The 12,095-nt window shown below is 34.4% G+C and overlaps 1 protein-coding gene across 3 annotated transcripts in view; it reads right to left on the bottom strand.

The window, feature by feature from the left end:
• Nucleotides 1–283: 283 nt before the first annotated feature.
• clockb (clock circadian regulator b) overlaps nt 284–12,095 on the bottom strand; it is a 38,102-nt gene continuing 26,290 nt past the window's right edge. Inside the window, exons 17-22 of one of the 3 annotated variants that reach the window (XR_015475544.1) lie at nt 9,813–9,953; nt 8,758–8,991; nt 5,862–5,971; nt 5,494–5,758; nt 1,227–3,125; nt 284–677 (exon numbers count right to left, since the gene is read on the bottom strand). Coding sequence is in view for 1 of the 3 variants with exons in the window: in NM_178295.3 (NP_840080.3) it covers nt 2,925–3,125; nt 5,494–5,758; nt 5,862–5,971; nt 8,758–8,991; nt 9,813–9,953 (951 nt within the window). In the remaining 2 variants the exon portion in view is untranslated. 3 annotated transcript variants of the gene reach the window in all.

The raw sequence follows: 12,095 nt of genomic DNA, 5'->3' as shown, positions 1-12,095 counted from the left end.
GTAGAGTGTTATGTCAGAAAAAAGGGCCAGGAGGGAATGATGTGTAAATTGTTTTTTACAGAATAAAGTAAATATGAATATAGAAAGAAGTCTTTTTTAAGAATTGTGCAGAAAAATTGATATTAATATTTACTGATGTTTACATGATACTCAATTGTACACTGTCTACACAAGAAACACTGTCTCAACCAATGGTGTAAGTGTTGGGTGGGACTATTTGTGTCTGACCAATCACAGACAACGAGAGACAACAAACAGACATTTAAACAACAAAAAGTAGACATTTCCTATAGAATGTGAATAACATTGTTTGCTTTATTGCAAGATTGAATATCGTGGAGGGAAAAGTGGCCGGTTTTAGCTGAACTGACAGGACACTTTCTGTATATTCATTATCACATTGAAAATAATACAACCTGTGAGGTTTTGTAGCAACATTTTTTTCCCGAAGTGCACTGCAATCCAGAAATCACAAAATCATCAAAAGGTAGGGTGTAATACCGTAAGACTTATTCACATTTAAGATTATTTATTCATTATTAACTCAACTGATTTTCAAAATTTGAGCTACAACCAGCCGCCATCATATAGTGAAATCCCACATTCATTTTGGTTGCATACACAATTACAAGTGTAAAAAAAAGACATACAGTTGAAGTCAGAATTATTAGCCCCCCCTGTTTATTTTTTCCCCCAATTTCTGTTTAATGGAGAAAATATTTTTTTCAACACATTTCTAAACATAATAGTTTTAATAACTCATTTCTAATAACTGAATTCTTTTAGCTTTGTCTTGATGGCAGTAAATAATATTTGACTAGATATTTTTCAAGACACTTCTATACAGCTTATTACAGCTTAAGTGACATTTAAAGGCTTAACTAAGTTAATTAGGTTAACTAGGCAGGTTAGGGTAATTAGGCAAGTTATTGCATAACAATGTTTTTTTTTATGTAGACTAAGCTATTTTTTTATCCGATAAAGGGGCTAATAATTTTGTTCCTAAAATGGTGTTTAAAAAATTATTTTATTTTAGCCGAAATAAAACAAATAAGACTTTCTCCAGAAGACAAAACATTATCAGACATTCTCTGAAAATGTCCTTGCTCTGTTAAACAGCATTTGGGAAATATTTAAAAAAGGAAAAAAAAAATTCAAAGGGGGGCTAATTATTCTGACTTTAACTGTTTTAATATTTTGGATACATAAATGTTTTAAAGATCAGCCATTTAAACTTTTTATACACCATTTCAACCTGTCAACATCTTTTTTTGTGTGGGAGAGGGAGGGCAAAACGAATCAAATTTATGATTGTACACACTATGAAACACATCGGTTTCCAACATTAACTACTAATACATTTGGGTGGGGTTTCAGTGCACAACAAAAACGTACAAAAACGCAAACACAACTATGAAAGAGAATTTGCTAGATTAGTGAAAACATGTATCTACTTAACGGGCATCTCCACTTTAGTCCAAATCTATTTCGCTTTACCGCCTTTAAACAGTGCTCCCGGTCTATACACACAGCAAAACTGTTGAACACAGAAGTGAGTCTTTTGGCATATGAAAATAAAATAGCTTTGAATACTTCTTATATAAAACCATTTCTGAGGTATATAGCTAACAAGCCAATGGGGAAACATCTAGAATGCGGAGATACTGCAACGCAAGAACTGATTGGTCATCGCTGGGGTTTTAAACGCACAGTAACAACCCGCAGAGCGATACTGGAAGAGTTACATACTGTTATTGATAGAATAACCTGCACTTGAAATTCTCTCTCTCATACACACACAAACACACACACACAAAGACAACTCTTAACTTTTAAGACTCTACAGCTGCACGATAACCCTGCTTCAGTTAGACTTTGGAAATAAAAGTAGGACAACATACTTGTTACTCTACAGAAAATGGGATTTAAAGTTCCTACTTGGGACCGTCCTCGGTCAGACGTATAGAAACGCTTTGCCTTGGATGTGTGGCTTCTTGCATAGCGCATAAGAACAAGGATTCGAAAGCTTATTCGTGGCTCACACAAACTAACTTAAAAGACCATTAGGTCACATTTACTAGAAGGATGGACTCTTATTTTAGTGTGTCGAAACACATTAAGTGCTATAAAGTAATGGGGAAAGGTGCACAAAACTTTTTAGCAGACTACCAAGACGCGGCTAAAAAGCTAAATGAACATTCAACACAAACTGGAAGCCGTTTTTCTCAATTTTGGCACTTAAAATTGGTCAAATTTTATTATTGTGCATCAAAAGCTTAAGTTATTTAGAAATAAAATTAATTTAGTTTTTTTTTTGTACACCAGAGACTTGGGGTTTACCAATTTCCAAACAAAATATAGCTAAAATAAACCTAGTGCCTCAAAAGCTACGAGAATTCCTAGTCATATTTGAAAAGACTACAGTAAGGGAGAAGTTAAAAAGAAAAAAAGCTTCAACTATACGCATAATATAAAAACGTTAAAACATAATACTTAAAAATGGAAGTACAAATGAAAGTTTACACTTCATGCAGCTTATAAAATATTCAATAGTTTGCTTTGTTCCTTTTACGGTTGTGTATTTACATGGTATGGTACACAAGACTGTACAGACAGACTCAGTTCTTTAGGCTGTTTACAGCGAAAGACTGAGAAAAGATTGAGAGTTTGTGTTTGGCAAAGACCATGCAAAAGGCTAGCAATGCTATGCGCACTGTTGTTGAAATAAATAATGAGTTTGGCAACCACCTGTCGGTCGGGTGAAGCGTTTCCGCACGGTTGCCACAGTGTCCATCTGGCGGTGTTGTGTTCCACGCAGCTGCCACGTTGAGGGAGTTCCTTTTCTGAAAAATGCTGCCCTTTTTATAGTAAGAGCTTTTGGATTATTACAGCACCAATAAAGAGACGATGATTGGCCAATCACGTTACTGAGACTGGGCACTAGCGCTGTCCGTCTGATGAGAGGAGGCCGTTTGTTTCTGGGGTTTCTGAGTGTGTGGTTTCAGTTGCTGCTGTTGTTGTTGTTGTTGTTGTTGTTGTGATGGAGTAAATGTGCTCTGCTGCTGAATAGGGAAAGCCTGCAGGATCAGTTGTGTGGGCTGGTTGCCATGGAGAAGACGTGTGCTCTGACAAAAACAGGAAAAAAAAACTATTTTTTTTTTTTGTTTTTTTCCCCCAAAATATCTGTTATTTTCAGTCTAGATTTAAATTTTTAGGGAGATAAAAGTGGTTTTGCATTGTTTCCAGGTTTAGAAGTATAAAGAATTCCAAAACGGTGCTATATTGTAAGCACACATGCATATGTGACAGGTTTTCCTCTCTTAACAAAATAAAAATACAACTACCATGCAGAAAAAAACAGCTTAAACCAGCCTAGGCTTTTAGCTGGTCAACCAGCCTGGTTTTAGAGGGGTTTTGGCCATTTCCAGTCTGGTTTCCAGCCCTTTACAGCTTGGTCTTGGCTGGTCAGGCTGGAAAAGGACCAGCTAAAATCAGCTTGATCAACCTGGTTTAAGCTGGACATAGGTGGCTTTGGCTGGGCTCCCAGCCTGGCTATGCTGGTTTTAGCTGGTCATCTCCCAGCCTGATCAGCTTTACACTTTTTAGTGAAATATAGGTGTCCTAATAGTGTTTTTAGCAGTGTGGGACACATATACCACTGTCAACAGCTCAAAAAATGTGTCTTGGTGTTTCGTGACCCTTTAAAGTCTGCAAGAATTGAAAGTTCCTGAGATTTTTCAACTGAAACAGAATATTTAGTAGGGGATGGAGCTTTGTTTTCGTGCATCATTTCTGCATCATCCCCATATTACAGCTAAAACTGTCAGTCAACAGAGAGTGACCGCTACTCCAAATATAAAAGAAAATGGTCAGATTTTAATTAATAAAAGTATATTTTACAAAATAAACCAAAAGGTCTTCAATACATTTTATATTTTAATCATTTTTTAAAGGTCCTCGTGAAATGCTTTAAAATGTACATATTTTTGATGTAATCTCAACTGAAACATGAAGACAAGTTGGAAAGAGTGGTAAATCGTTGATCCAGTATAAACTAAAGTAGAAAAGAGCAAACTCTGGGTGTTTGTATCTTCTAAACGCAAATTTAGTAACAGTTTTGGAGCCCACTAGCTGATAGATATTGTTAACTAACATAATGATACTAACATCTAAAAATTTGTTTTTGCTTAATTTACTTTTTTAAACGTCTTGGGACCTTTAAGGCTTATAAACTACCTTTGCAGATGGCATCATGTACTAATTAGATGTGTAATTGTGTGCCCAAATGTTGTGTTTATATGAGTATCCTAAAGTTATTTGGCTGGTCTACAACTGCATCTACTACAAGACTTTTTCTTATGAACGGACAAAACCAAAACTTGATTTAGAGCTGTGGGCCAAAGCTAAATATATTAAACTGTTTCAAAGTTTCCATGCTTAATTTCCTAATTTATTTCAAAATAAATTGTAAATATTACTCTAATAATACTAACTATTGAATTATATATTCTTTACTCTGCATAACCAACCTATTATAATTAAAACATACAAATTCCCTAAAAGTTTCAACCTATTACACAAGTCAATCTGCACCTGCCTTTGCCTTGATTTGCTCACAACCACATTCTGAATTGTGGTCTCTCTATTGAGTAACATTGTTTATTTAAAAAATAATAATCTGATGAATTTACAACATTTAATTAATTGTAGCCTAACAATGAATCAAACAAATGAAAGGTTAATTAAATTAGAAATTACAATGTGTATTAAAGGCATTGCTCACAACATTCTCCCTCTCTTCTCAAATGGAATGGCAGGCCAAATCAAAGTTTACCATGGGACAACTTTGGCCCGCAAGCCCTAGTTTGGGCATCTCTGGTCCACTATTTCCAGGAGAAATTCAAAGCGCAGATCCATATATACTCTAATGAATATTAATGTAGTGCTAGGCAGGAGACGATAACCATTTTCAAGGTATACCACAGTTTGGAAAAGTCAAGGCAATTCTGCTATACCATTTTTAAGATATGTGTAAGGTTTTTTATTTTTTTTTATTTTATTTTTTTTTAGGACAACATTATCTCCAGCAGGAAGGATATTCAAAGATGTTTTTTTAAATTGTAAAGAAATCTGTTTTTGAAAGTCAACGATTGATTTAAATTATTCAGCCTGACAGGTTTACTGTATCAAAATATTTTAAATGTTTCTTAAAATATATTGTGTTCAAAGGGGAAAAAGCTTTTGTTTTTTACTCAGACATTTAAAAAGAACATATTTTAGAGCAGTGATCACAATACCATCAAACCGTGATATTTTTATCCAAGGTTATCATACTGTCAGAATCTTATACCAGCCCATGCCTATCCAGTGCATCCGTCTGCTACGCTCAAAACTGAGATGTGGCAAATATAAAAAGGAGTGCTAAGAACAGGGTGTTACTGTTGGAATTGATGCACGTGTCACTGAACCCTACAACAGTGTGAACTTTGTTACCTGTAAAAAGGGTTGCTGCTGTTTTGTTGACTGCTGTGTCGCCCCCTGCTGTTGACTCTGTAATGTGGCAGCCTGAGTCTGCTGGTCTGCAGGCACGGTGGGCTGCGTCTGCAGTGTTATGGTCTGCGTCTGACCCTGTTGCTGTGTAAACGGACTGTACGCGGTCACCACCTGACCCATAAACATCGACGTGGGCACCATGACTGCGCCACACGCCATTGGAGCCGTCACAATCTTTGTGACCAACTGCTGCCCGGCTGGAAACCTGAGATGGGCAAGACATTGAGACAAACAAATTATTTTAAGAACATGCTTTGTATGAGGTGTCCAGGGGAAAGCATAAGTGTAGAAAATGCACTGTACTGGACCTGTTAATTGCATTGGCTTGACTGATTTTCGGTGCCAGATTGCTGGGTATCTGCACAACATTGGCATTGGCAGGTTGGCTGATCATCATGGTATTATACACAGGACCGCACTGAGATAAAGAATGAGAGATGAGAACAATGATATCATGCATTTAGATGATGTCACCATATGAAGATGAACAAGAGATTATGTCATTGTTAATGGGGCTTTTATTTCCATATTACAAATAGAGTGGAAACATTAAATCTTCAATTCTAAATTATAGTATTAAGACAGTGGTTCTCAAACTTTTTTCATCAAGCACCATCTCGGAAAAAAAAAATGTCTCTCTATGTACCACCATAAAGACCAGTATTGAAATACAGTAGTGGAGTACGCCTAATTAAGCAGCTACAACTCTGCACCATTCCAATAAGAGTCACATTAATTTCTATTACAGTTCGATAATTGCTCGATAATATTTAAGCACTATGCGTAATGTTGCACAAGCATTTTGCAGCCTGCCCTTCCAACTGCTGCACGCCGTACAAGTTTACAGCCATACAGTGTTAGTTGCACTGAAAGGAGTAAGAAAGAAATAAGGTAAAAAAGGTCAGAGTCACAGACATTATTGACAAGAAACGTCACTAGACTTCATGAGCTACTTAAGTTTTTCGCTATCCGACACAAAACAGCAACGTGCACCGCAAACTGTGCAGACGACTCCTGTCATCAAAAGCAGGCAACACCACGACCTGTTTCACCATGTAAAACAAGACCACCTTTATAAAGATGCTGAGAAATAACAGACATAAACAAGTGTTGGCAAACCAGCGCAGCTACCCAGCAGAGTCTCATGTCATCATTTTCGAAAGCCGTGCCTTACGAGAAAAAACCCCCCGAAAAGACAGACGAAATATATGACAGACGACACAATCTCAAACACATCTCAATGAACACTTGATGCTTGCTGTAAACTACAGCCTGCATCATTTAAGGGTATCTTTTAAGACAATAATAAGATCTTTTGATGTCAAGCTTATGTTTTCTTTTTAATAATAAAATATTTGTTTTGAAATCTGTAATACCACTATTGTCTCTCATCTACGGTAAAATAACCAGCCTTTATATAATTAAAGGACATAATCACAAAGAAGAAATCAGATGCTCAAGACATAAATAATGACATATTAAAAATGCAGCAAATATATGACAGACGTTTACAACAGCAACAGCTTTTTTTTCCATTGAGCGAAGCATCATCCACCCGCATTTGTTTAAGGCGGACACGAACTTAATAAATATAAACATATTTCCTTGAAAATGTATCTTGTTGTAACGAATTTCGTTTTGTATAATGTGTAACTTAATTTTGATGTATATTTTGTTGGTCAGTTATCTACAGCAAAAACAAGAGGAACGAATGACATCTGAGGTGAAGCGCTTTAACACAAGCCTGCTATATGCTTTAGCGCCAAAACAATCCATCAAACTATTTTCACGGTTTGATTTTAATTCATTAACTAAGCGCTTGTAAAAGATGTAAAATGTTAAAGATTTAACATTTATCGTGATAAATATCGATATCGGCTGATATGATAAAAATTATCGTGATAATTTTTTTTGCCATATCGCCCAGCTCTAGTATTAACATAGTAGCCTATTCATAAAAACCCTGAAATTGACCTCTTAAACAGAGGCTATTTGTCATCACATTCATATATAAATCATTTCTGATAAATTTTGAAATTTGTATTTTGAATATAGAAATTAGATCTGCTTATTGCGCGTCCTTTACAGTGCATGTGTCAGAAAGTGATTACACACATAAATACACTGTTTGACCAATTCATATGAGATTTATTCATTCACACGCGCAATTCTGTTATTTGAGATCTCATCTTAAGTGGACCATGGAGTTTGTGTTAACCGCACACTGAGACTAACTTTAATTAGGCTATATTCTAGTTCCAAGCTTCAAGCATGGAAAAGTTGCTTGAGTCTATGTTCTTTGTTCCACGACATTTGAGTCAAATCCAGATTAATTAGTTTAGTTGCCAGATTTAGTAACAAATTAATCGATAGTCACACTGCTTTACAAAACAAATAAATTAATATTTTGAAAACACGCATTGTACACAACTACAAACACACATTTAACTCATTTGTGATAATTATTTTATTTCCCAGAGATGGGTTGCGGCTGAAAGGGCATCCGCTGCAAAAAATGTGCTGGATAAGTTGGCGGTTCATTCCGCTGTGGCGACCCCAGATTAATAAAGGGACTAAGCTGGCAAGAAAATATTAATTTTACCAATGATGCAGCATGGGGAGAGTTTGTAGCAACTGAAATGCCAACACAACAGCATTGGTCTACAAAAGCGCTTCTCTAGGGAGTATCTGCTCCACAGGTACTTGCATTGTTTAGTATTCCTCCATGTGCCACTATAAGGAAGCCGGCGTACCACTTAGACAACCACTTTAATAAGAGATTTTATGAATTTATTAATTTTTTTTCAGGTGGCAAGTAAAAAGTTTAATCTGTATATACATATAATATAAAATTAATATAATATATAATATAATAATAATATATATTTAATGTAACATACAATATATATAATATAATATATAATAATATGATATGATAAATGGTATATAATATGATATGAAATTATATAATATGATATAATATATTTTTACAAGATTTGATGAACAAAAGTTTGATTTACAGTATCCTGCTGAAATAAACTACAAAAATATATAATTTGTTTTAAATACAGCTAATTTGACCTAACTTTGTACAAAAAAAACAAAAGAACTGCAGTTAAATGTCTGATTTTGTCAAGCACTCCTTATCAAATTTAAATTGTACCAAAAACCAGGACAAAAACTGCAACGCTACCTAAAGCTCACCTGAGTTACAGAAGAGCTCTGTAGATTCTGCTGCAGGGATCGAGGAGTCTGTTGCTGTGGAAGTGTTTGCTGCTGTGGAGCAGATCCGCTGTGCGCTGTACTTGTCACATTTTGGCCCTGTATCGCTACAACGCTAGCCTGAGTCCCAATGCCTAAAATGTTGTTCTGTGCTCCTCCAACTTGTGGCAACTGCACACTAGGCCCACCACCCTGAGCCGGCTGCTGCAGGATCATCTGAAAGACACCATTTCAAGCATACGCTTAATATATGTAGACAGCATTACAAAACTTTACAAAGATTTAAGGACTTTTTAAAGCGCCATTAATTTTAAATCAAGCGCCTTTGTGATTTATACCCCAGCATATGTAGTCTCAAGAAAGTCTCTTACTGTACTTAACATTTCACCTACATTAAAAAAGTCAAGAACTTTTCATAAGTTGACCATTTTAAAAGTCATATTCAGAGAACTTTCATCGAATTTGTTGAATTCAATACTGGTGATATTCAATGCAGTTCTTTAAAAGAGTGGTCCAGAGTGTTTTTTTAAGACTTGGTTGTGTTTATAAGATGCAAAGCAATGTGTGCTCATGCTTTATTTGTAGAAAATTATGTAGAAAATCATCATAGTAAAATGATTTTTAAAATATTGATATAAAGTGCATTATTTGTCAGTGTTATTGTACAAGATTTCAAATGTAAGAGGTTTAATTTAATAATTTCTTTTTCGCTCTGTTTTTGACAACCGAGAACAATTGTTGAAATAAAACTGTAAAGTGTGAGATTGAGCTGATGCTACAGTAGCACTGCACACACTAACTCAAAACACCAGCAAAGAAACTTGACACACTGGAACACAGAAACCCCTGTTAATTATAAATGCCTACTAGCGTTTCAGGAAGTGTGATTGCACAGCTACAAAGACAGAATGCATGAGCATAAATGCTCACAACAGTGTCATTAACATGAACCGTGAGGTACTGCGATCACTCAATGCAGAAGCATAAATTGAGCCTAACATGCATGTGTGTGTGTGTGTTTGTGTGTGTGTGTGTACCTGAGGTCCTTGTACTCTCTGCAGCTGCTCATGAATCTGTCTCAGCTCCTCCTGCTGCTTTTGAATGTTGGCTTCTATCATGCGTGTTCTTTGCTCCAGCTGCTCCTTCAGGTGCTGCATCGCATTCAGCTGTGCTGAGAACTACATAAAAAAAAAGTACACAGAAACATAATGGTTATTAGGAAATGAAAGAGGACTGCACAATATATTGTCCGAGCATCGATTTCGCAATGTGTGTCTCTGCAATAGGATTAGATTATCTATTAAAGATTAAAAGATAAAGACATTATTAAATATTAATATTTTTTAAAATAATTTCTACAATGATGACTATGTAATCTTATGTTTGATTGTTTAATTTCTGTACCTAAATACTCTTAGACTCTCCAGAAAACCATAAAGCACTGCTTATTTCACTTTATCTTTGAGCTGTTGTATTTATATAAACTTCTAATTTATTATCATTTATGCAAATGCACTGCATAAAAAAAAGATTGGATCATCCCAATCTATCTACATAAATTAACACTTTCCAAATAGAGCTATTCAATTCATCTGGTGAATTCGTATTCATATTGCAGAAAAAATATTGTGCAGGCCTAAAGTGATATTTCAATCATCCAGAAAAAAAATCTAACATCCTCTACTTCGACTCTATCAGACTCTTTAAAAGAAAGATTTAATAAAAAAATCTTACCCATACCTCAGGAATGGTATTAGCGGTTTTAAAACCCTGACTTTTCTAAACCGTGGTATACCTTGAAATACCATGTATCATGCCATGCCTACTCAGGTCTCAAATCATTTGAGACGCTTTAATGTAAAATGATTAAAAAAAAATTAGTTTTTTTTTAACTTCCGCATTTGTGAATTAAGTTTTGTATTGTAAAAAAAAAGACTTTCAGCATGTAATGTCTATGATTGAAAGCTACAAGCTACTGTATTATTTACATACATATTATTTAACCCTTTATTGGGCGAAGAACCATGTATGGTAACTTTAAAAATCTTGTAAGAAGACTCCAGTAAAACTCCACGGTTTTGCCAATGAGAATTTCAGTGACTGCCTGTAAAAGGTTAATATATTATTTGTATGGTAACACTTTACATTAAGGTTGTATTAGTTAATCTGTTTGCCGACATTAACAAACAAACAATGCATTTATTACAGTATTTGTTCATTTTTTATTGTAAGTTAACATATATAAAGTTGGTCATTATTAGTTGTTGTAAACACACAGTGCTTAAACTATTTTATTATTATTATTATTATTTTATACATTTTTATTGCAATTAAATTTAAACAAAGCATTTACAATGTATATAAAACAGACATAATATATAGTACAATCCACACAGATATTACTTTTTTTTTTTTAAATAAGGGAAATATGAATTGCATTTAAAATAGTAAAACATCTGATGCAAGCATTTAGAATTGTTCTGTTTGATTCAGAGAGGAAAAATTATGAACTAAATATTGAATATTTCGGCTTACTGAATCTTTCTGCAGGTTTTACAAAATCAAATTTAGGACTTTAAGACCTTTTAAGGCCATTATGAATAACATTTAAGACTTATAGAGGACTTTTTTGATATATGATATTATAATTTGTTATTTCTTAGCCACGAATTTAAATAAATTGTCAAAACAACTAGTTGTATGCATACATGTTTTCAACATAACTTATGTTTTACACAGGGAAATTATGAAATATTACTGTAAATCATTTTTTTTATTGGTAAATAGAGTTTTGTTTGGATTGTTGGTGATTGGATGAATGTTGGCCTGATCGGGTAGCTTTACATGGACATAGGAAAATTAAGACCCGTTTACAATTATTTAAGACCTTCAAGACAAAATATCAGAGAGTGTAAGCATTTTTTAAGGCTAAAATTTAGTTTTTGAAATGTTAAGACTTCAGACCCCGCGGACACCCTGTGTAACTCTGATTAATATGCATAAATAATTAATTTGATTAATATGCATTAATAAGCTTATGCTTCATCCCGCTCCATTTTCGACCATGTTGAAATGTATTTCTTTTTGTTAATGGCATTTTATGTATCATATTTTAGTTTGAAAATAAATAAATCAAATCAAATCAAATCAATAAAGCAGAGTTAAACTAAAATAGTATAGACCATTTTGAGCGATGTAAACAATAACAATAGTTCCAACGCATTTCATGTTTTACATTTTTAATGTCTAAAGCTTCCTAGAATCCAAAAAGAGCCACATATTGATAAATAATGTAATGATAGCGGTTTTAACATTAAGTT

Source organism: Danio rerio, chromosome 1 (genome assembly GCF_052040795.2).
Source record: "Danio rerio strain M-AB ecotype USA chromosome 1, GRCz13ab, whole genome shotgun sequence".
Classification (NCBI taxonomy): Eukaryota; Metazoa; Chordata; class Actinopteri; order Cypriniformes; family Danionidae; genus Danio; species Danio rerio.
The sequence above is the reverse complement of the archived record's forward strand: the minus strand, read 5'-3'. Positions and strand labels throughout refer to the sequence as shown.